This window comes from Onychostoma macrolepis, chromosome 05 (genome assembly GCF_012432095.1).
Source record: "Onychostoma macrolepis isolate SWU-2019 chromosome 05, ASM1243209v1, whole genome shotgun sequence".
Classification (NCBI taxonomy): Eukaryota; Metazoa; Chordata; class Actinopteri; order Cypriniformes; family Cyprinidae; genus Onychostoma; species Onychostoma macrolepis.
The window spans coordinates 37,191,863-37,218,589 of record NC_081159.1 but is presented as its reverse complement, the minus strand read 5'-3'; the positions used below and the strand labels follow the sequence as shown (position 1 = coordinate 37,218,589).

Genomic DNA, 26,727 nt, shown 5'->3' with positions numbered 1-26,727 from the left:
ACATAAAACCCCCCAAAAAACAGTACTTTTTCCAAAAATATTGTATATATTGTGAAATATTGCAAATGACATAAAAAACCTTAGTAAAAACCTTTCCAATATTAATATGAGTTTTTATATGTGTAAGTGTTACTGAAGTTGAGAAAAAGAAAGAAAGAAAGACAGAGAAAGTCTGGTGTTGGTGTGCTGTTGAAGTGGAGAGAAAAAAAAAATCTTAAATTATGTGTTATAACTGAAATCTAGAGAGGCAAATAGATAAAGATTAATGAAATAAACTCTTAAATGTGTATTTTGGGTATTTTCTTTCCACTAGTCTGACATAAGTTAAGATGTGGAAATAACAAAGTCGTCTAAATTGTTAAAATTTAGCAATGCATGAACAAACTATGTTTTCCTGTAGTATCTTGCCTCAAGAATTGATAAGTCTATAATATAGAAAATCTATTTTCCTATCCTAAATATGTTCAATTGTACGGTTGCTATATCTGTTTTTGTGGTTCGTGAGATTCCCTGCTGTGAATCATTGAGGATCAAATCATTCTGTTAATGGATCGTGTCTGTAATGCCAATTCATAATCCCATTTCACGTGTTTGTGCAGAACTGAACTGAGCCCGATACCCTTTTTGTCCTTTAAGGTCTCAGTTTCATATAGATTTGCAGCTGTCAAGAGTAATTGCTCTGATATGCTGTCATTTTGCTTTCATGGGGAGTTTGTATTCAGGGTTTGGAATATTATATCAGTTCTGGCTTAGTGGTTAAACTTGATGCTCTAATTATGGCATAGAGAAATCGGATAGGAAGAGGGAATATGATGCTGGATTGTAACAACAGCATAAAACCAAATGCAGAGCAGCTCCGGTGCTTAGTCTTTCATGGTCTCTCATTATGTGTGGCTCAGTGTTATCTTAGTTTCATTGATATGCTTAGTTTCATTTACATTTTCAGTTTTCACTTTACTGTTAGTTAAAGTTTAGTTTTAGTTATGTTTTATGTCTACAGTGCTTCCCAAACTGTCCTGGAGGACCCCCTGCCCTGCACATTTTGTATGTATCCCTAATCAGATACACCCAATTTAGTTCTTGCAGTCTCTACTAACGAGCTGATGAGCGGAATAAAATGTGTTAGATAAGGGAGACATACAAAAGGTGCAGGGTAGGGGGTCCTCCAGGACAGGTTTGGGAAGCAGCGGTCTTATATATATATATATATATATATTTTTTTTTTTTTTTTTTTAGTACTTCAAGTTAAACTAAACAAAATGGGAAGTATTATTATAATTACAATGATGATGCAGATGATGATGATTGTTATTATTATTATTATTATTACTTTTAATCAACTATAATGGTTTGTCAAAACACTGGTTATGCTGTGACATTCCCCCATTTGAATGTATTTTTAATGATTTAATTTTTAATAAAATTTTATTCAAATACAATTTCTTACATACTCTTTATCAATATTTTATAATTTTACCATTTTCCTGACTCTTGCTAAGCACAATAATTTACCTTTGTTAGAGAAAAAAAAAATATATATTTTTTTAATTTATTTTGTATATAGTGCTTGGAGCAAAGCACAGTAATATGAACTAATAAATAATTTGGTGTGATGCAATGATATTTGCTAGATAAATCTCTTTTTGCACTGACCTTCAGCCCTGTATCTCTCTCTGTTTATGGTGGTCCTTTGGTCCTGAGGGAGATTTTAATGCACAGTTTTCTGAGAATGAGCCGCACAGCTTCATTCATGATTTCTCTGTCTCTCATCATGATCATCATGTCTCAGTGTGTCAGTAGGCTGTGTTTGCTCTAGGGGTCATAAGACATGATAACAGGCCTGAGGTCAGCGCTCTCAGTGTCAGTCGCGCGTTTTACAGTGTGTCATTATGTTGGCAGATAAACATGAGCAGAGAGCAGGCGCACACAAACACACAGACACACTCTGCCGAGAGGATGATGCTGTCTGATCCACATTAAAGCTAGCGTGTGTCAAGCATCTGTGGGCTTTTGTAAAAGTCTCTGAACGCTCTGGAAATCCCAACAGGACCAATGTCACAGAGTACTAAAGAGATATGTGAACACGCCAAAATAACAAGGGAGACAATAAATATATATATATATATATATATATATATATACATATATATACACATACACTGTTGGACATTTCAAAGGGCTTTTACATTAAGATTTACAGTTACAAACTGTATTTGATTTACAGTTGCAAACTGTACTGTATATATATATATATATATATATATATATATAAAAATTCGGTAACACTTTATAATAACTGCACGCTATGAATAATTAGGTAAGCATTAGTAAATAGTCAGTTCATCCTTTATAAAGCATTGTTCCAACATTAATAGTCATTAGTAAGCAGTTTATAAATGCAGCTATACATGCCTTGTTCTTGATTTATAAGCATATCTATTACAAAGGAGATTTAAAGGCTCAGTTATCTTCCTAACAGAAAAAATAAATGAACACAACACAGGGGGATACAGAACTCATAAATGTTTATTTCAAGATGCAAGAAAAATGAAACTGTACAACTGTACACTTGAATTTTATTTTATTTTTCAGTTGTACAGTTTAATTTTTTGCATCTTGAAAAAATATTTCTGTGTTCTGTATTGTGTGTTGTGTTTGTTTAACTTTTCTGTTTGGAAGATAAATGAGCCTTTAAATCACCTTTATAAATGCTTTACAAGGTATGAATAGTCCTCACTTTAGATGAGCTCACAAAAATAGATGGCTGGCAACTACTAAATGTTTTATAACTACCTGACTTAATCATGAATTACAGCAGGAATATGTGTTAATAAAGCATTTATTAACACACTGAGCAACTATTATCATGTGTCTAAATAATAAGATTCATAAATGTACATTTAAATAGTTTATTAATCATTTTCTTACACTTTCTAAATGATCTTATGAACCACTGACAACTCCTAAATAACTGGTTTGTAAATAACGTAATAATTTAAAAATGATAAATTGATAATTTATAAAGTATGAAAATACAATTATTAAACATTATAGATATGCTCAAGAACAAAACCTTTATAGCAGTATTTATAAACTGCTTACTAATGCCTATAAATGTTGTAACAATGCTTTATAAAGGAAGAATTGACTATTTACTAATACTTAACTAATGATTCATAGTGTGCAGTTATTATAAAGTGTTACCCAAAATTCTTTATTTAAAACATTGCATGTACAACACTTAAAAATACAGTCTTCCAATGCTGGAATAGTGCAACTTCACCATTTGTCCTGTCTTGTGATGTTTTGCAGTGCATTATGTTGTGTCCTCTGGATTCATCCTCACAAAGAATCTTTAGGCAACAGAAACATAATGGGGAAAAAGACAAACAGCCAAAGAATGCATAGCCATCTGCAAAACCCAGGTGCTGCTCCAAAACGTGGCCACCACTGCTCACCCTCCACTTTGTTAGTGACAGAAATGTCTTCTCTGAAAAACAAGAAGTAGAAATGACACACTTTTAAAAGGCAAACCCCATACAGAATACACAAACCTCTCAAAACCATAGTTGTTCTCTTAACATGAATTATAAGTCTCAGGGTGGCTGGCCTGCTCATGTCTTTCTTGATGCTTCATTGCAGTTGCCTATAAAACATAAATACAAAAAAAAAAGAAATGCAGTAAATCTTAAATTCCATTAAAAAGTATAAAAAACGATGTATGTGGGGTCTGACATCACAGAAAATTCCCATGATGCAAAGGGTATTACAGTTATTTACTGTAAAGGGAATTTGCAGTATTATACTGGGTGATATACAGTAAATAATTGCAGAAATTACAGAAATGTCTAACAGTATATATATATATATATATATATGAAGAGTTTATTTGCAAAAACAGATAACTTTTACAACAGTTTTTATTGTGTTAGTTAGCTGTATTTTTAGTTATTTTTAACCTAGTCAAAATAACCCATATATATCCATACTATATAATAATACCCATAATAATACTATATATATATATATATATATATATATATATGAAGAGTTAATTTGCAAAACAGATAAAATCATGTTGTTTCATTGTGCATTCCGATTAATCTCAATCAAACTGTAGCTGGGTTATTTTGACTAGGTTAAAAAAAAAAAAAAAAAAAATGCAGCTAACTAACACATTAAAATAATAAAAACATGATAACATCATAAAAAAAACATGATTTACAAAAAAAAGTGATCTGTTTTTGCAAATTAACTCTTCATATATATATATATATATATATATATATGATATATAATATAAACGCGCACGCACGCGCGCACACACACACACGTGTTCGTTTTTTGTGAAAAGTGGGGACATTCTATAGGCGTAATGGTTTTTATACTGTACTTACTGTATGTGCTATTGCCCTACACCTAAACCTACCCCTTCATTCATTCATTCATTCTTTCATTTAAGCTGAAGGATGTAAAGTAATCTTTGGAATTACAAATGTATTGTCTTTAAGTGTTAAGCAGGTCAGTGGCTGTGCTGTTGGTAAATTACAGCATTTATTGGTCATTATAACCGTATATAGTTTATTGCAAAGCAACGAAATATGAAATGGCAACTCGAATTTCATTACATTTCAGATGCAGTGTTCAAGGGAATCCATGGACACGAAAGCCTTTACCCTCCGTCACCTACACGATACGACCATAAAACCCAATGGAAAATCGATAGAAGCAATATGCTTGTTCCAGTCCAGAGTACCACAATAAATCACAAACCGCTGTATAATCCAGAGAAACACAAGGCTAATACCTGAGCGCAGCCCATAATATCTGTGATTACAAACGGTACGAGACGCTAGTGTTCAGATATCAGCGCCGGAGGAAGCAGCTGCTTTATTGTGGACAGACGGAGAGTTTGTAATTATACCGCAGCTCAAGGTCAAATCAAGGTTCATTGTTCTTTGTCCGCTGTAGGCGTCCTTACATTGATTAATCGGTTGATTAACAGGAAATCTGATTTATTAATGCTGCCTTTAAAGGTTACTTACATTAGTGTCAGGGTTTGCGGTCCGCCCTTGTTGTAGCACATTTCTCTTGGCTGAGATTGAACAGTATAGACACAGCTGAAAATAAAGGTCACAAGGATCGAAAGGTTGATGCTAGCAGGTTAATCGACAGTCATGGATGTGCACATAACATTAACATGCCTGCAGGAAGATGAGGGCAGAACAGACAGAAGACATCAGCTGTGACTGTGGTTTAAGGTTCCCGAACATATGTGACATGAAATTCATTACAAAACCTGGTGATCTGTCTTCATATGCAGCCCCTGAGGCTTTTGAACTGCGTGTGGCATGTTGCGAAACATAAAACCTCAGATTATGTTCGATAAGTGTGGTTATGTGCACACATTCAGTGTTGATACATACTGATATCAGAAATCAAGAAATCTTGAAAAAAAGCAGCTATAATGCCAGTAAATGCATTTAAATTAAGGAACTATTTGGTTTTCACTTTAATAATTTATGACCTTTAACCGATGATGCATGAACTTTAGATGACCTTACATGTTGTTAGGTTATTAATGTAAATGCACAATAGAAGTGTCATTTGTGTCACAACATGCCCAATTTCTAGCCATCATGTTATAGTTTAAATCATCTTTTGTCTTTACATTTATGAATATACATTTGTTAGATACTTTAATGCAAATTGCATTTAATATAGATGTTTATAAGTTCATATGTTTACTGGGAATCAAACCCATAAAAGTGCTCATTTATATTGAATGTGCAATTTTAAAAGTGTATTTTAAAAGCAACACTTGCAGATAATATAATATTAATCAGCTTAAGTGATTTAAAGAGAGACATGTTTTTAAAGAGAGGTGTCTTTTTTTACAGTGCACTTTGTAATATTGTCAAAATAAATGTTTTATGTTAAAGTGCATTTTAAATTATTATGCAATGTTTTGTTGTGGTTTAAAGAAGTACACTTGCTTAGTACATTTAAAATATTACATGTGTTGACTAACATACTAAAGCACATGTAAAGTTAATATATTTTAAATGTTCTAAATTTCAATTTTATTACAAATGTGTAAATAAAAATATATTTAAATACATGCCATACAAGTTTCAATACAAATTACATTTTATTTATTTTAGTTTATCATAATTGTCTGTCAGTACATTCAGCAGTATTTCAAAAACAATAGATTGCATATAAAGATGTACTTAAGTCCTACTTAAATAGCTCTAAATAAAGCATTGTAAAGTTAAAGCTAACTGCAATTAATATAAATTTAAACTATATAAAATTTTTAATGCAATTGCAATTAACATGCATTTGAGTATCTGAAAACATTACATTAACTGGTCAAACTTTATATTAGGTGGCCTTAACTAATATGTACTTATTGTGTTCATATTGTGTTGCAAACCACTTTTGCTGCTATTGAGGTGTTGTATGGGTAAGGTTAGGAACAGGCTAAGTGGTATGGGTAGGTTTAAGGGTGGGTTAAGGTGTAAGGGATGGGTCAACAGTGTAATTATAAATGTAATTACATAAAGGTATTATTAACAATATAAGTACAATGTAAGAACATGTATGTACACCATATGTGCATTGCATCATTAATTAATTAATTAAATGTAAGTATATAGTAGTTAAGGCCACCTAATATAAAGTGGGACCCATTAAATTTGCACTTACGTATTGACGTATATTCATTTAACTTCATCAATGTATATTCAAGTATATTATTTCTATAATAAGTGCTCTTTTAAAAAGTATGCTGACATTTTTCACAAGAGAACCCAAGTAAAGTCAGTTTTATACCAGCAGTTTTCTGTTCAGTCTTAGTATTTCTATGTTACTGTTGGTCCCGTGTAGCCTGAAGCTCACAGCTGGCCAGCGGTTAGTGAAGATCTTGAGATGATATGCTGAATCAGCACTTCTAGTGTAGATAAAGCATAAGACTGCACAAAGTGAATGATTGGGAATATTCTGGATATAGGAAAACAGCTCTTGCAATGCTCACGTGAAGTGACATACTTTCAGATTTTAGTTGTTTTACAGTTTATTGTTGTAATACACACATAAATATTCAGTGAAAAAGTGTTATTTCACAATGTTGAGTAAAATACAAGTATGCTTTTAATCAGAACCCCCCCTCCCCACCACTGACTATGACCTCAACAGAATTCATTATGCAACATGATACACATTTCAAACAGTAGCATGCTATATTTTTGGGCTACACTTTATTTAAGGTGTCCTTGATACAGTGTAATTATACAATTAAGCACTGAATAATATTAACTAACAAAATGTACTTACTTAATTTTTGTCACATGATCTCATTACTGTTTGGGTCCACGCATCATCTCAGAAATGCAAATTGTTTATTGGCAGTTTTTACACTGACTCTTGTTTAAAATGTACTGACAATAAGATATTAAAAATGGAAGGTCAAGTCAATCACATTGTTTTGTAGGATACAGTATTACACACTCTGTGCTCTGGTTTATAGCACACAGTTTGCCAGCTGTAATATATAGGTCAACCAGCTATTTCTTGCAAGCTGTTTTGCATACTGTACACAGCATACACACGCTATAGTACAGGAATAGTAAGAATGTTATGCTAGTATGTTATTCCATAACTGTGTGTCTCGCCTTTTGGACAAATTGAGGGATATCTGAATTTGCATTCGCAGGTTCTTTATAGTTCTCGATGGTTCCATGAAGAACCTTTAACATCCATTGACCTAAAGGTTTTTTAATAGTGGAAAAAGGATCTCTAGATACATAAAATGTTGACAGCCTAAGACAAAAAGGTTCTTTTCAGAACTGTTCACTGAAAGGTTCTACAGTTCATCACTTTTGTGAATGTTAGCCTGCTAACACGGAGGCCGACCGAGGGGGTTACTCTTATACAGTGCGTTTATTTGTAAATGTTTGATATCATAATTTTTCTGGTTTGAATGTTTATCATGTTACATATGTATATAGTATGAGCAGTATACATTTATTTACATGTGTGAATACATTTAAGTGAGTGAAGTGATGTGTGGCCAAGTATGGTGACCCATACTCGGAATTTGTGCTCTGCATTTAAGCCATCCAAGTGCGCACACACACAGTTCTCCAACACACACTGGTTCACTTCATGAACATGCACCCGGAGCAGCGGGCAGCCCAGGGAGCAGTTGGGGTTCGGTGCCTTGCTCAAGGGTCTCACCTCAGTCATCATATTGTTGATTATTATATATCGGTTATTTACTCCTCCCACTGACAATTCCTGCCTGAGACTCGAACCCATGACCTTCAGGTTACAAGTCCGACTCTCTATCCATTAGGCCACGACTAATACCACGACTGCGTATAATGTTTATCTGTCAATGGTAACCACTATGTGACTTTGTCTCATGGTAGACTGGATGAGTGAGTGAGCTACAATAGTGCCATGAACAAATAAACAACCACCTTTTTATACTGTAAAGTATATTGTGGATATGTGTGTGTGTATATTTTTGGAGCTTGTTTTGTTTGTTTCGATGGTTTTTTTATTTTAGTAACTTAATCTAAATACTTTAGAATACTTTGAAATACTTAAGCTATATAACACAAAGGAACATATTAACTTAATGTCTTGTTTTTATGTTTTCTCTTTGCATTTTTTAACAACATCAGTTTTCCACAGCATTTCTATGAACAACAACAACAAAAAAATGTTATGTCATTTAAATTAACCAATCAATATAAATTGAATTTGAATACAATGAATGGGATTCCGTGCTTTTTCATGCTGCATTCCAAGCTTCAAAACGAATCCAAACACACCAAACATATCATAAACGTAGCCAAAACAACTGGCACAGTTCTCCAAGTTATACAATAGATTTTTTTAATGAATGGCCCAAACTTTAAGTGATTACTTCATAATCCTCTCTATGGAGAAGCGATCGCTTAGTTAAAATTGACAGGTCTCGTTTCCCAAAGCAACTACGGTCGCAAGTAATGTCGTTATAGTTCAATGTAATTTAACAACCACAGTTCGCTAACGATGCTTTTGGGAAACATACCCCAGTTTATCTATCAGTCTATCCAGTTTAATGTGAACCATTCACATTGGTTTCATTAAACAAAATAAATTATTCATTTAAAAGATTGACTCAAAAGAATCATCTGTGCACGAATCGAATCATGAACTCGCATTACCGCGCCAAAGATGATCTATTCTAGAACATTTCGAATGAATTAAGACACACAAAACTATCGTTTGACTTTATAAACTTTTATTTCATGCATGATTCATATGGATCTGTTAACTGAATGCAAAGTGTGAAATCTAGAAGAATTCGGTATCATTTTTTCAATGGTAGAAGTGTATGGAGCAGAGCTACAGTAGAGCTTTGGGATGCTTAATTCTAAAGCTAGAATGAGAGGAATAGATGATGCATAGAGAGGAAAAGAAAAATAGATAATGTTTTGCTCACTGTGTATGTCTGTGTCTACACATATAGCTGGTGTTTTTTTTGCTGGCTGGATTTTACGGCTACTGTCAGAGCAGATATTCCTCTGGTGTCCCAGTGAATGAGTTATTTAGGAAAAGGTCAGTGGCGCTTTGCAAAAATCAATCATAGCTGCTTTTCCCACTCGACTCCAGTGGAGAAGAAATCTTTGCCATCGAGTGGTGTGACTGAAAGAGAGAGAGAGACTCGGGTCATGTCAGTTTGACACTGTAAGCAAAATTTTCTCTGTGACAGTGTGTGAAGTGAGTCACCGATGCACGCCGAGTCTCCATCATGTCAGTGTGTTTGGCACTTCTTACACACTAGGAAGTCCACGCTGAAGAAGCATGTTGATAAAATGACATGTTGGCTGCATGAACCACAGCACTCAAAATGATGCCCGTATGAATGCTGGCAAGCTCAATGGGACGACTTTATACAGCATGACAACAAGCCTTGAAATATGCTGTTGCTGTGGCATCTCAGTATCGTTTTACTGTAAAGCAATAGTGGAAATCATTTAGTCATCCTCAAGTCATTCAGACCCGAATGACGATAGGACAATACATTGCCCAATGTCCAAAATGCACCATAACAGTACACTGTAAAATGTTTTTGTTCAAAACGATAAATAAAACAAATATTTTCAAGTATGTTTCTCAAGAAAATACAGTAACACATTACTTAGAGCCGTCATGTACAATGCATTATAAAAGTTGTTTTAATGCATTAATTATGCTTTGTAATGCACCTTATAATGCATTGTACAATCTCATTCATAATTGTAACCACAGTTAATACATTATAACACTTATCAATTCATTGTTACACTATGCATTTTAATTTGGGTTATAATTATTTATGACAATATATAATGTATTACAACAAATAATGACATGTTATACACTTTAATAACACTATGCAATGCAATATACATAAAGTGTTACTGAAAATACTATTTCAGTTTTTCTACTTAGAAATACTTGGACAGGCAAAGAGGGCTTCCCCCAGCTAATTAATCACAGTACATTAGAACACTTGTTTTGTATTACAGATTTTCTGAAATTTTATGTTTGAAAATGTAAATGAGGTATTGTTTAAACATGCACACATTTGCAGTCATTTCCAGAAAAGAAATCTGAATTCTGGATAAAATCAAGTGCTATTTCGTTTTGTTGACAAATCAGAGTTTAAGATTTTTACATAGTGGATTTTGGATTATTTTTGTCATTTTTATCATCACAAAAAACCTTCAAGAGATAGATAGATAGACAGACAGACAAATAGATAGATACCCCTATCTATCTACCCCTCAGTGAAACCCTTCAGAATATAGATAGGAAGAAGACGTTAAAGTTTGATTTATGTAAGTGTTTCTGAAATGGGAAATAAAAATATAGATTGTAATTGAAATATATAGAAGCACATATATAAAGTGATATCAAATAAACACATTAATGTGCATGTGGGCGTGTTCTGTCCACTTGTCTGATACAAGACATACAATGAAAGACAAGCAGCCTAAACTCTCTAAATTGACTATGAAAAAAGTAGGGTCTCGCCTTAAGCTGTTATTTGTAGAAAATTTTTCGTCAGGTGTGCCGTCAGTGACGATGCACTCAATAGGAGTGTCTTTGATGTCATAATTGAATTGAATGAGAAGAAAGGGAGTCACGGAATGACACCAAAGCAAGTAAATGATGACTGAATCATTCCTTTAAAGTGAATGGGCGTTTGAGAGTGTGATATTTTAACTCTTGGCATCTGAAAGACGGGAAGTGAAGTCTTGCGTTAACTGACCATATTGCTCTGTGCCATTAGGTGAGGAAGCTCTCACCATGTACATGGCCAAGAACAAGCTGGACCGGAAGATGGTCAATGCCACCCAAGGAGTCGAGGCACTGCACCAGCTCGCCTCCTCATACTTCATCGACCGCGATGGCACCATGCGCAAACTCCACGAAATACAGATCTCCAGCAACGCCATCAAGGTAAGCAAAAATAAGAGCGATGGAGAGGAATAAAGTCAGAAAAAAAGAAACATCCTCTTCTTCCTCCATTATCCGCCCACCGTCCATCTGTCCGTGGAGCTTTTTCTTGTTGACAGGCCGCTGAAGAGCTCCTGGCAGACAGGGCCCGAGGTAGCAGGAAGTCAAGCATGACAAAATTAAACGGAATTGACAATAGCTGCTGAGTCAGGACGACAGCAAGCAGCAGACGCAGCACTTGTGCTGCACTTAAATACAGACACGGGCCTAAGAATGACTGACCTGACAAACTAGTGCAAATCTCCATGTGCATTTATGCTCACAAATGTTTCATCAGCGACTTTGTCTGTGTTTGTGTGTCTCTATTAAAGTGGTATCCCTTCTGAAACATATGTGTGGTTACACTTTATTTTAAGGTGTCCTTGTTACAGTGTAATATTATTTAACTACTTTTTATATGGTTAGGGTTAGAATTAGGGTTTGGTCTAGAGTTACTTGTATGTCATTATAATAGTAAGTACATGTAACTTGTAACAAGGACTCCTTACAATAGTGTTACCAGATGTGTGTTGAATTGTGCTGAATGTGCACTTGTAGTGTACTTCAAAAACAAAAAAAGAAAAGAAAAATACTTTCAAAAAGTGCACTTTAAAATAACTTAAAATTGCATTTTAAGTCATTAGGTTTAATCTATTGTTGCGCTTTAAAGAAGTGCACTTATCTTGATGTGTTGACTATAACATACTAAAACACATGGAAAGTACTAATTAATTATAATTTTAACTGTGTGCTATTTGATATTACATTTAAAGCTAATGCATTTTAAATGTACTAAATTGGAACTTCATTATTACAAATGTGACCCTAGACCACATTATACATCATCTGAAAGCTGAATAAATAAGCTTTCCGTTTATGCATGGTTTGTTAAGATAGGACAATATTTGGCCGAGATACAATTTGAAAATCTGGAATCTAAGGGTGCAAAAAAATAAAATAAAATTCTAAATATTGAGAAAATCGCTTTGTTGTCCAAATGAAGTTCTTAGCAATGCATATTGCTAATCAAAAATGAAGGTTTGATATATTTATGGTAGGAAATTTACAAAGTAACTTCATGGAACATGATCTTTACTTAATATCCTAACGATTTTTGGCATAAAATAAAAATCGATAATTTTGACCCATACAATGTTGGCTATTGCTACAAATATACCCATGCTACTTATGACTGATTTTGTGGTCCAGGGTCACAAATTTTAAATACATGACACAGTTTCCAATAGAACTGAGATTAAATTATATTTTAGTTCATCATAAATTATTGTCAGCCTATTAAGTACACTCTATTCATATTTCAGAGGCAATACAATTATGGAATTACATATAAAGTCCAATGTAAAACAATAAAATAAAAATAAAAACACTCTAAGGTTCACCTGATTGCATTTAATATTAATGTAAACATATGGTACATTTGAATTTAGTACATTTTCAAATTGAGTTTGCACTTAAATACATTCTTGAAAAGTTTATTATTTCCATATTAAGTGCTCTTTTTAAAAGTATGCTAAAGTGTACTTCTTTTTCTCAAGGGATGCTACCGCTAAATTATGTTTAGTTTTAAAAAGAATGTGCATACTGAGGAATTCAGGGACAACACAAAGAACAATACATCTATTTATAGAAAAAAATAAATCATATTATGCATCAATATATATTTTAAAATATTGTATTATGAATGTGTCGTGTTTATGTTGCTGTATCTAAAACAATATAATTATTTGATATGTCCTCATTTAGATAAAGGGGTATCTATGTGTATGATTTTGAGAGTCACATTGCAGACAGGAAACAATTGCTGCATTCAAGAAGAGGCAGAGGCTGGAGCGAAGACACACACACACGCACACACATACATACACACAGCGAGAGAGACCTGTGCTAACAATATCGATTGAGTTCGGATGACAGTACAGCTCTGGAAGCTCACGCACATACAGACAGAATGAAAGTGTTGATATGCCAGCATGTCTTCCCTGTGAATCCTGCAGACTGGTGCTCAGTGTGTTATTGGCACACAGAAATATGTCTTAGTATGTGGAACTGAGTGTCTATACTACACTACACTACATGCTAATTAGTGTGTGCAACAAACACATGTGTTACATCTTTTAAAAATGTATAAGTGTATTACATACAGTATAAAGAAGGGTTATTATACAGTTATTATAGTTCACAAAATAAATAAATAAATAAATAAAATAAAATAAAAAACCTTGAAAAAAAAAAAAAATTACTTGAAATAAAATACATTTTAACTTAAATAATATATATCCCACCCCCACTCTCTCTCCCACTTCTCTTCTTGTCATTACTCAATTGTTCTTTTAAAAACAAAGCATAAATAAACAAACAAATAAAATCTAATTCACAATATTAAGAGGGAACCCCAAAAAAAACTACTCAATGATATTTTACACTGGTATAAATGTTAAGATGTATTTTAACAATATTTACTAAAACATATTTCACTCTAAAACTCCATGTTATATTTTTAGAACACTTGCATATTATATACACTTATGTTTTATTATTATTATTTTATTTTTTACTTTTTTTTTAATAAGCAGAAATGTATACATATTTTAAATAATTACTATATATTAATAACAAAATTTCCCCATTACATAATGTATTTATTTATTTGTTTGTAAGTTTGTGTTTGCCTGTTTGCATTATGTTAATGCATATGGCCTAACATACCTAAGCAGAAAAAAATATAAAAACATGATTTACTTTATGAATCATTTTAATCTTTGACGACATCCCCAAAGACAGGTTTCGTTCACTTTTGAGGACACTTTGTGCCCAAAATACCGCTAAATAAACTTACACTCTCTCCGGCTTTTCAAACACACACATTATGACAGCATGGTGTCAGGCTTCGCTCTCTGGAGGCATGAAATGCATGACGTCTGTCAACTAGCCTCTCTCTTACCCTGTCCTGCCGGGAGGGGACGTGCCCTAGACACTTCAGTATGTATTTGGGGGCTTGCAGCAGACAAATGAACAGTGAGAGGAGTAGAAAATGGCCTCCCAGTGCTCTGCTATATTTATCAGTGTCTTCTGTAGTCTGAGCACTACAACACTTAAATCACAGAGAAGACGCTCTGTCACTGTGTGTTTCAGATGGGCCGTGATATTTTAACTCTCTCTTTGGAGTCAAATTACCTCAGTGGATGAATGTTATTTGAAAGTAATCTGTATGAAACCAATGCGAGGTACAGTCTTTCCCGTCTGAGCTCACCTATAATGTGATCATGCCCACGCACAACGCGCGCTATACGATAATCATCCTCACAAAACCAAGCTTGAGATGCGCGAACATGTGAACACTCACGTCACCTCTGTAGAAAGATTCAAGTTAATCTCGGCTACTTTTCATTTTTGGAAGACGCGCTGTGAGTCATTTATTTTTTACTTTATTACTGTTACTGTGACATAAACTTTTCACTTGTTGAACTTTTCCCAAACTATAATGCCAGACTAAAATATGTCGAGTAGGGCTGTGCAATTAGTCGAATTCGATTATCATGCGCATCTCGTCAGTAAAGCCGGTTCCGTGATTAGTAGTAAATCGTCATCACCCGTTTTCAGATGGAGCGGCATTTACTACACAGAACCGTAGTTCACTGACAAGCTAGGCAATATTGCATTCGTAATCGAAGGCGATTCGTCTGCGATTATGAACGCGTTATTGCCTAGCTTTTCAAATACAACCTTTCATTAAATCTAAATGTTGTAGGACTCTCATTTTATCTAGCATGCTCAGATGATTTATTAAAGGGCATACTGGCACGCAAAACAATATTTTTACTTTATATTTTTTAACACTGCATTTTTAACTTAACAGTGTTAATTTTGGCAGGCATTTTTTATTTAGTCTTAGTCTTTATCATGAGACGAAAATGCTTAATAGTCTTAGTCACAATATAGTCATTTCTTTCATAGTTTTAGTCGACGAAAATTGCATTTTTGTCAACTTTTAGTCATTACTTTTAGTCAAACTGCAGTTACCAACATTTATTTTGGTAGCCATTTTATATGTAGTCTTCAAACAAAAATAGTCATTAATTAATCTCTCTTTAAATCAATTAAGCTTATGAGAAATTTGAAAAAAGGATTGAATTTGGAAAAACTGGAATAAATATTAATTTTTTGGTAGAGATACAAATTAAACTCATTTTTAGATACAGTAGTATACATTTATTTAACATTTTTCGTTGGTTAACATTAATGACACAAATAGGTATTTAATATGCTGTCCATTTAAAACGGATGCATGTAATACTGACACACATTCAGTTTTCACCCACCTATTTACGTTCACTTAAGCCATATCCGACTGTATTTACGTGATATATTCTACTACACAATAGACATTTGGACTGCTGTGTATGTATTTGAGTACCGAGTACCGAGAACTGATCACGCGCTGTATGAGAACTGAAGAAGTGGAGCGTGCGCGAGAACACTTCTATCAGTGCGATTCCGCCTATCCCACCTTCACTAACTTTAAGTTAATCGACAACGAATTGTGACTCCCGGGAAAAACGGGACGTCTGGTCACCTGCTGAGGCCATTGTTTCAGATCGCTAGTTCGCGTTTTGGTAGCCAATCCGTCCGCGGCTGCCATACTGAGACTAGATATACGAACGCCCCTCATCTGATTGTAATCCAATGACAGGGATGCACATTTTGAAAGACAAGACAGTTAACTTAGCCTATAGGATGTATTTTGAATGTCTGGTAGTCCTCAAATAACATTTTAGTCCCGTCTCGTCTCGTTAACGGAGACGCAGCATAAATTTCGTCATAGTTTTTATCATCAGATATTATTTTTAGCTCGTCAACGTCTCATCTTAGTCACAGAAAAAAAGGTTCGTTAACGAACATTTTTCGTCGTCATCTTCGTTGACGAAATTAACACTGTAACTTAAGTAACGCAATTTAATTGACATAAGTAACTGTAATCAAATTACATAAATTTAAAATGTAACTCATTACTTTACTGTGTTACGAGGAAAATTAATTAGATTACAGTATGATTACAGTCTGGTCATTATTGATGTTGATTATTGATTTTATTGATGCTGATTTGTAAAATTCTATACAAAACCTATAATCAAATGGTTAGTGCAGTGAATTTCATTCTCTGCTTCACATTATTTAGACATGTCTCCCTTATTTTAACAAACCTGATTGAGATTATCAGCTCGTTAGTTCAGTTCATGGATCTCTCTCCTAACGAGCTGATGATCTCAATCAGGTGTGTTAAGTAAGGGAGACATGCAAAATGTGCAGAGCAGGAGGCCCCCAGGACTGGAAGTGAGAACCACTGGGTTAGTGAACCTTACCGCTGATCTTAAGGTCAGTCCAAAAAAAAAAAAAAACAATACTGCCAGAATTCAGTTGAAGCAGATTTGTTGTCTCGATCTGGATGGTTTTTAATAATAGAAACCAAACCCATTAAAGAAACATAACAGCACTGAAATACAGTTGAAATAATGTAAAAGAAAATATATATAAAAATATTGCAAACAACACAGAGCTTATTAGATGCAATGACCCGAAGAGATAATAGGCAGAATAATCAAATCTCAGCTTCTTGTATTTACAATTTTTTTTTAATTAATTTATTTTTTTATGCATGTGCAGTTTTGTATGCTTTATGTGATTATGTTTTAATGTCACTGAACTTGAAGCGTATTCATATACACATAAAATGAAGTGAATCAGATCAGTCATGTTTTTGCAATCAGCTTCATATCCCACAGAGAAGCAGATTTATCCTGACAAATGTTTCCCGTTTTTCCCTGTTGGGAACTATTTAAGAATATAATTAAGATCTCGCCTAACAGCTTTAATATAAGGTGCACTTTTATGATTGGGTGTTTTGGATTGACAAAGAATAGATTTATGCTGTGAGAGAGAGCTGTGTGATAGTTGTCCCTCAAGGTCATGTCTTCCTCTCTCAAATGCTTTCAGCTGATTTAGTTTTAAACTCCATATGCAAATTTATGATGATGCATCGAGCGTTTCAGAGGACATCTATTTAAAAATCTATTGGCTGGCTAGGATCCAATTTTAGTTGCTATCCTGCGGAGCGTTCCCAAAACAGGTGCTGTTAAAATGGATGTTTTTTTTTTTTTTTACCTGCACAAAACACATCAGCTGTGTGATTATGCAGAAGAGCTGTATGACATCACTCATATGTACGCAGTACAACAACGCTCTGATACGTTTCTGTAACAGAGCAGTGAAAACAATGCCTAAAATGGTAATATAGTTGCATCATTTAAAGTTATGGCTGAAGAAATTCTGAAGAATATCAAGAATTCCGATTTCCCCACCTTAGACCTAAAGTAACAAGACTATATTTATACATTTGTACAAGGCAGTGGAGTAACACGACTGTCGCTGTAAGTCACATGAAGTTGATAACGTGACATATTCTATACATTCTATACGTATATATTTATAATGGTAGCAAAGTTTGTTACTCCTTTTCTTACTCAGACCATATGTGATTTTGGACACACCCTGTGACTCCAAAAGTACCTCAAACATTAGGTCAAAGTAACTTTATTAGTGTCCAAAGGTAAATTTGTTGTACTGACAAAACGTTCAGCAGTCCATACTTAAAACAAACCAATCCATTAGAGAAGAAAACAGTAGGTCTATCTATTGTTATTATTGTTAGGTGCTATTAAAAAAGCATTAACTTGATCAAAAGTTACAAAAATGACATTAAATACATTTATAATATGTGGGTAGTTGACAAATAAATATTGGACTGTGTCCTATGGTGTGACATAGCAAAAATGTAGAAAAAAATACATTAATAAATTAATAAAAAAAAAAAGAAGTAAATAACCTTACCATACAAATAACATGAGAAAAATGTATCTTCATTCTTAGAGTTACAAATAGCATGAGAGAGGTTTATCTTCAATGTTAGAGGTTATTATTATTATTATTATTATTTTTTTTTTTTACATTTTTCCGTTACACCATAGGACACATTGATACTATAACTATAATAAAGTTATTTTTCAAATAGTTTCCACCGAGAAAAAAAAAAAAAATCAGCTTATGAATTACATTTTAACATATAAAAGTTATTTTATTATGTCATACTATTTCACGGTATTACTGTATTTTTTTTATTGCATTTTGAGCAGAAAATACTTATTTCAAAAACATTAAAATATATGGCCAACCCCAAAACGTTGAACAAAAGTGTAAATCATTTAAATACAATGCTAAACAAATAAAACTTTATGTGTTTTATTTAAAGGCACTGCACTCTAAATATAGTGGAATATGTCAGATAATATGAGTTATTTCAGCAGTAAGTCATGGATAAATACTCTGCACATGAACATCATCACATCCTGAGGATGACTCCAGTAAAGCCCAGTGCACTCTGTGCTATTTTTTCCAGTCCCTGTCAGACTGTATGACATGACAGATGTGAGATCTCGGCTAAAGCTAAGGCATACTGTGAGACATCAGCATGCTTTTATGTCAAACACTGTGATATACATATTTGAATTTTATTCACAATTGACATTGATAACTGGCTGCTTTACAACATCAGTCGTGTCACATTCAGATGTTGCACTAATGTTAGAAAAGAAAATTAATTTGGAGAAGCTGCAGGTTGTCATGGACAGCTTATTTGTCAGACTGAATAAGTATTTTTAACTAAAATCTGACATATATCTCTAGTTTGCCCTCTGTGTTTACCAAAAAAAATAAAAACATTGAATAATACAATGAAGACATCATTGGGCTCTCGGGTAGCTGAGGTTCATGTCCCTCTGCTATCAGAAACTCAAAATAGAACTTCATTATAGGGCTGACAGGTGACAGATGTAATAAGAAACAGGCACAGTTGCCGTCCCATGATGCCCTGCTTCATCACAGATTTCTCTGGATACAGTTTGTTCTTTAATGCTACAAGAGCTTCTAATCTCCCCATAAGACAAAACAGTCCCAGCTTTGATAGGAGCACGGAGCTGTCGCCGTCTTCCCGACGATCTTCACATGAATACATGATAAAAGCAGAAACGACATCAACACAAACACATCCGGACAGACAGCCCTTTCCTAAATGCCGAACATGAGCAGGTGGAATCAAAGCTGGCAGATTTACAGTCTTTTAAGTCAAATGTTTACATGCCTGTTATTGTGTTTATCTGTGTGAGCTTGAATGAGCATCAAGTCATGCGGCTTTTCAGCGTTTGTGCGTAATCCCACAAATCTCCGTCTTCATTAGACGAGGGCTTTGGTTTTGTTTTATACTCTGGCAATCTATGTCTTAATCCTCTGATTATTTGTGTGTGTGTGTGTGTGAGAGAGAGTCCTGAAGCTTTTAGACTCCAGAGATTATTCCCTTTCCATGCCAAGTGACGTGTGTTACAGAGCTTCATAAAGGGATTTTCAAGAAATAGTTTTCTGAAACATGAAATACCAGTTATTTAGTCTGAATTATTAGTCATTTTCTTCCACAAAGCACTAAAGCAGATATTTATCTGAATGTTCATGCTGCTCTGTTACATTCAGCTGAGGTCATATAATAACTTGTGAGGAACAGATCCATACTGAATTCAATATGGTACTTTATTACAATTTTAACTGTAGTGTGTTATTTAATATTACATTACTATATTGTTACTATATTTTGTACTAAATTGAATAAATTCATCATTAGAAATGTGGAATTACAAATGTATTTAAATACATGACATACACATTTCAATAGAAATGCCATTAAATAATATATTAGCTTACCCTAAATCTTTGTCAGTACATTCAGCAGTACCACTTTAACCATATTTCAAAGACAATAGAAGTAATTTGATATTAGTACAACATGCACTTCTTAAAAGTTTAAAAACATAAATGACACTCTTTAAGTGCACTTAAGAGGTTTATATTTCATTAATATTATATTATCTGCAAGTACAGTTTTTATATATACTTTAAGGATTCCAAATGCATTACAAATGCATGATCAATAAAATTAAGTGCACTTGTTTTTTCATATTTTATTTATTTTTTAAAATCTGTTCAAGAAGCACATTTGCATTTGTACAACATTCAGAACTATATGGCTGTTGTGTTCCAAGGAAAACAGATGATCATATGCACTGGATTGACACAAGGATAATTAAATGACAGAGTTTAATTTTTACCTCAATTATTCTGAAAATAGAGTGATTTCTCGTTCTCAGTTCTCTGGTGTTTTCCAAACAGGGACAGTTGAACAGCTTGTAGGTTTTAGGTGTGTTATTGTGATTCACTCTGATGTGTCGCCTGCCTTCACCTGCCCACAGGCACTAAAGGTCAGACACGTGCTGCAGTTCTGCTACCGTGTCATTGCAATTAAAGTGACCCTGAGAGTGTGCAGACGTAACACTATCTGCAGAACAAAAGAGTGTATTTAGGTCAAAGGCTGCTGTAAATCAGACTCTGGAGGCTGCATTAAGATGACAAAATAACAATGAGGAAACACAGGAAGAACTAGTTTCAAGTGCATATTTAGTTTAAATTAGAATCCAGAAAACCAAGAACTCATCAGCTTACGAGGAGTACAAGACTAGAAGAACACAAGGGCTATAAATACACTGGGAGGTAAATGAACAAACTACAAAACACCTGGAAACAATCAAGAAGAGATCAGAAAACAATGCTGCCTCAAATGCACCTGGGAAACTCAAACCTCTGAGTCAGGCATTCATGGTTTAAGACCAAAAAAAAAATTCCAAAATACAGAAGTACACAGAAGAATGCAATGCATTTAATGTGCATCTTTTAATAATTCATGTGGTATCTAAGAGAAACATTAAGTTTTCATTTAGCAAACCATAAAAAATAACTAATTGCACATTTAAAGGAATAGTCCACCTAAAAATTAAAATGTGCTCCACCTCAGGCCATCCAAGTTTGTTTGAGTTTGTTTCTTCATCAGATTTGGAGAAATGTATCATTCCATCACTTACTCACCAATAGATCCTCTGCAGTGAATGGGTGCCGTCAGAATGAGCATCCAAACAGCTGATAAAAACATCACAATAATCCACAAGTAATCCACACCACTCCAGTCCATCAGTTAACTGCGTGTTTGTAAGAAACAAATCGAGCATTAAGACAATTTTAGCCTCAGACTGTTGGTTCCATAATCTGTAATAATGCTTCCTTCAGTGAAAAAGTCATCTGGTCTGAATCAGGTGAGAAATATGCACAGATAAAGCACAGTGTACAAGCCAAAACAGCTCTAAACAAATATGTGGGTGGATACAAGCACAGTTTAAAATGGACTTGTTTCTTATGAACATGCAGCTTTTGGATTTACAAGATGTTATTTCATGGACTAGAGGTATGTGGATTATGGTGATGTTTTTATCTGCTGCTTGAACTCTCATTCTGACAGCACCCATTAATTGCAGAGGATCCACTGCTGAGTGTTCGCTCAGGTTTTCATCACTATTGTTAATACTATTTCTTTCCAAAACTTTAGTGCATAAGTCATCCCACAAAGTTTGTTCTACAGACAGGAATGATTCCTCAAATCATGCAGCTTGCAAGGGAGGTGTGCTATTACTTTTCTAAGCAATAGGACTTACGATTTTCGCCCAGGGCCAATACATGAACATATCGATTGAGTTTTCTAGGGGGGAAGGTGGTGTGCACACTTTATGATCTGACACATCAAGGCAGAACATACTGTATAAAGCAATAACCAACACCAACTTATGCTGTAAATAATATAGTGATATTAAAAAAAAAAAGAAAAGAAAAGAAAGTGTTTATTGAGGCATTTTCATGTGTAGAGGGTGAAATGCAAAGCTTTGAAATGTTAAAGCACAGTAACTTCATTGCTATTTCATTACTATTTCCCTAATTGCAGAATAGTGATTCAAGAAAACTATAAAGTAACAAAAATGGAGGTATGGCAGTTATTAAGTGACCAAAACATGGGACAAAAAATGAAAATGTCTTCAAATTATAGCTCTGTGCTGGATATGCATAAACATATGTTGCATGCATACATAAATGCAATCATGAGAAACGTGCAAAACATAAATTCAGAAACGTGTCTATAATTTTGACCAGATCATAAAACCACTGGAGTTATTTTTTAGAGATTAAGATGTTTGAGAAAAAGACCATTAATGCAGTACTTTTTATGTAAAATAAAGCCTCTGAAGGTCATCTTTTTGAAGCTTTTTGAAGTTACTCAATAAAAGTACAAGTATTTGGCCAAAAACATACTTGAGTGAAAGTAAGAGTGCAACTTCAAACTGCACTTAAGTATTAAAAAGTAGAAGTAACCAAATAAATGAATAAAAAGAGAGGGGATAAATCATGTTGAATCATCTTCTTAATGCAAAGTGAATTAAATTGCATTATAAAATGTTTTGTCATACAGACATACAAACGCAACACATTATCACTCCCAACCCATCACATATTGATGCTTGGTCAGGACCCTTTAGTGTCACTTTTTGATGCACAGGGTACCCCTTTAGCATCATTTTTTTAAAGTGTAGGGTCCTCCATTGACTTAAATAAGAAAGCTTTGGCGTCAATATGCCGAAGCGAAAGGCATTGGGAGTTTTATTGTCATGATTAAATTATATATTGGGCAATGGAGGACCCTGCACATCGAAAAATGACACTAAAGGGGTACCTTGTGTGTTAAAAAAATATGGTAAAAAATATCCTGACCAAGTGTCAATATGTGACCAGTTGGGAGTGAGAACATGTTGACAAACATGATAAAACTAAAAAGCTATCGCATTCAGGCAAAAAAAAAAAAAAAAAAAAAACTCTGAAAAATCTGTGTACTTTTAATTGTAGGGCACAATTTTAAAGGTTAAAAGTCTCTTAACATCACAATAGCGATCACTAAGTTAAGTAGTCTAAATTTATTTTTATGTATTTATATAAATTGTGGAAGGTGTAGTGAGGTGTGGAAGGTTTCTTGGTTATGCTATTGCAGACCGAGAAAGAATGGAAGGTGTTATTTTTGTAATATTATTTGCTTTGTACTGTGATGTTTTTTCACCGGTGAATGAGACATGATGTAATCTGACAGCATTGCATTCTACCCTCCACCAATACCGGCTCTCACCATGTAGCTGGTTAGCCTCTGCTCTGCCTGCGTGCGTTCATCTGTTTTGGAGGAGGTGTGGCTTTGGAGACTGATTTGCAGGGAGTGTGGGATCTTATGTTCTCAAAACTAACTTTCTATCTGTAGCCTCTCTGAAATAGCCTAACCTATCTTTAAGTATAAAGAAACAGAAAGGTGAAGGAAATTACTTTTAATTCTAGTTGGGAAGTAATCATTTTGAAGTATTCGCAAATGGGGGTGTGCGATATTGACAAAAAATAATATCTCAATATTTTCTGGGATTCTGGGATTTTATCATTAATGATAATTATACAATATTTTGGTGAGTGTGTTATTGTGCTGGTTCTGTATCTTAAGGACCATGGACAGCTGACACCTAAAGTTTTTGATATTCTTCATATTCTGTGTGGTGGTCAGTTCATACTGACAGAAATTAATCTTTTCCAATAAGATTTTTGATTTTTACATTTTAATGGATATTTTTACCTTTGCAAAGCCATTTCTGTAAAAGTGTGCATCATCTTTTAAGTCAAATTCTTACATTTAATCAGTGAATTAGAATAATAAGACATTTGGGCTGTTACCAAGCAAATTAAATCAGTATCAGCAAATTTAGATGTAGTAACACACTACTGTTTAGTGCAAAATATGAATGCATTTAACCTGCAATTACAAATGCATAAATAATATTCTGATATATTAAACATAATACATTGAATACTGTTATTTGAAATTCCTTAAATAATAAAAAGGAAACTTTAAATGTGAAATTAATACCGGCAGCAGGTGGCAGCAAGTCACTGTTAATATTTGAGTCATTGCAATTGAACCGAATCATTCAAACGATTGATTAATTCAGGAATGAAACACCGTCATGTTGCTCAGAGACATAAAACAGCTTTGTGGCTGTGATTAGAATTAGTTTTGTTGTTGAAATGGAGCAAAAAAAAAAACAACTCTTAGTTAACTTCTTGTTCTTGGAGCTGTTGTAAAAAAAAAAAAAAAAATAAATAATAATAATTATATTACATTTGTAATCATGGTAATTCTTGGAGAAAAAAATGTAACTCTGTGTGATGTTGATTAACTATATGAAATTATATAAATATATACATTTTCTGACCCCATATCTTGAATTTTGTGATCATTCTAAATTTATTTTATTAGACTGAATCATGCAGTGAAAGAACACACTCTAAATGCATGCTTGCACTAGTCTAGACTTCACGTAATGTATGTGTGCACCAGGGACGATTCTAGGATTTTCATTTTAGGGGGGCTCAGCCCCCAATGAGTATAATAATAAAAAATAAATATTTGCAAAAAAATTGATTGAAAATTTGTAGAACCGTTCTACATCAATTCAATTCAAACAATATTTTTTTTTTTTTTAAATTTATACAAAACACACACACACACACACACACACAATGTTTCAATCTCTGTCAATCACTCTGATATGCAATTAAAATGAGTGCACTGACTGAGTGCTGTCGGTCACTGTCTTTAATCATTTCTATGCATAACTGTATGGTAGTTAATGCCACATGCACTGTAATATTATGTTCTATATTGAAAGCTAAATTTTCAAATGAAAATAGCAATAACGTGATCGTTTTATAAAGTATGCGTTCATATGTGTTAAGGGCTTTCGCTGAAGGAAACAGCTGTGGTGTGATGAGTGGTGAATGCAGCAAAAACTTTACAGTAGATTGGAAACCGATTGCTCTCCCATGACTTTTTGTAAACTGTATTTATGGCAAAGAACTGCATAGATGTAGATATTATAACAATCTATCGATAAACACACACCTTGTCCTCTCCTCTGCGCCACTGCAGTCTGTGGATTGAAGAACGCGCAGAAAGATGGGGAGGAGCCGAAGTCTGCTGCCGTTTTCATTTGAAATTTAAAGGGAAAGAATTTTTAGGGGGGGCTGAGCAGTGCTGAAGCCCCCCTAAAAATGGCCTAGCGACGCCCATGGTGTGCACTCTGTAGGGGTGTTTTTTTTTTTTTTTTGCAAAATACTCGATAATGTCAAATCGCATATCGTTAAAACAACAATTGCGATATTATCGCAGACGATTTATATCGCACACCCCTATTCGTGAACAATATATTAAACTTTGCACACAATCATTCTCATTTATATCCCTTGTATGTTGAAAACATTTTGCCTCATCACGTTCAGTTAGGAATCACAGGGATCATGTAGGCTAAATTATACCATATTTTCAATTCAAAATGGCAATATTTGAGAAAAATGTCAAGTAGTTTGCATAACTGGATATTAATGTCGGTCGTTTAAAGTTTCTACAACAAAACAGCTGTCAATATTAAATGTTTCACTCCTTTCATCTTACCTCACTCTCTTTAAATGTTAAAACTGATGCTGGAATTCAAGCTTCTTCTGTTGACAGTAACCCCGCCTACTTTGATTTGATTGGCCAACTCAGTCATTTTGACATTTATGAGTTCCTGACAAACAGAGTGCAGCAGAGCGGTGTAAGACAATCAAATACAGGAAATTGTCCATTTTTTATTATTGGGGTAGACTTGACACGTGATCTGTGTCTGTCTCCAGGTGACGGAAACGCGGACGGGTCCACTCGGCTGCAGCACGTATGATAATCTGGACTCTGTCAGTTCTGTTCTTCTTCAGAGCCCTGAGAGCAAACTCCATCTGCAAGGTATGTGACTTGTGTTTTCATTTATGTTTTCAAATTTCATTGTGGTTTCATTTGGTTGTGTTCGCATTGCACCCAATTCAAATTTGTATTGCCTGACTGTCTGTTACAAACTCATTTGAGTCAGAAATACCAAATAAATCAGATGAGAATTAATTGTATACCTATACTAGTGACGGATAGGAAGGAATAGCAAACTCTAACATAATCACTGTTACGTTTCAGAGTAAAATAAGCTCAGATTTCATCTCAAAAAGCAGCATGTATGCGTGAACAGAGCTCACAGAATCACAGACGTTTAAGGGTGCTGACAGCTGAGTTTGTCACAGAGA

General features: G+C 34.1%; 1 protein-coding gene across 1 annotated transcript in view; it reads left to right on the top strand.

Annotated features, from left to right (window-relative positions):
* The window catches only part of brinp1 (bone morphogenetic protein/retinoic acid inducible neural-specific 1), a 179,936-nt gene that overhangs the window by 91,816 nt on the left and 61,393 nt on the right, over positions 1–26,727 (top strand). The window contains exons 4-5 of the mRNA XM_058777680.1: positions 11,336–11,505; positions 26,293–26,398. Of these exons, the coding sequence (XP_058633663.1) occupies positions 11,336–11,505; positions 26,293–26,398 (276 nt within the window). The remainder of the gene's footprint in view (positions 1–11,335; positions 11,506–26,292; positions 26,399–26,727) is intronic.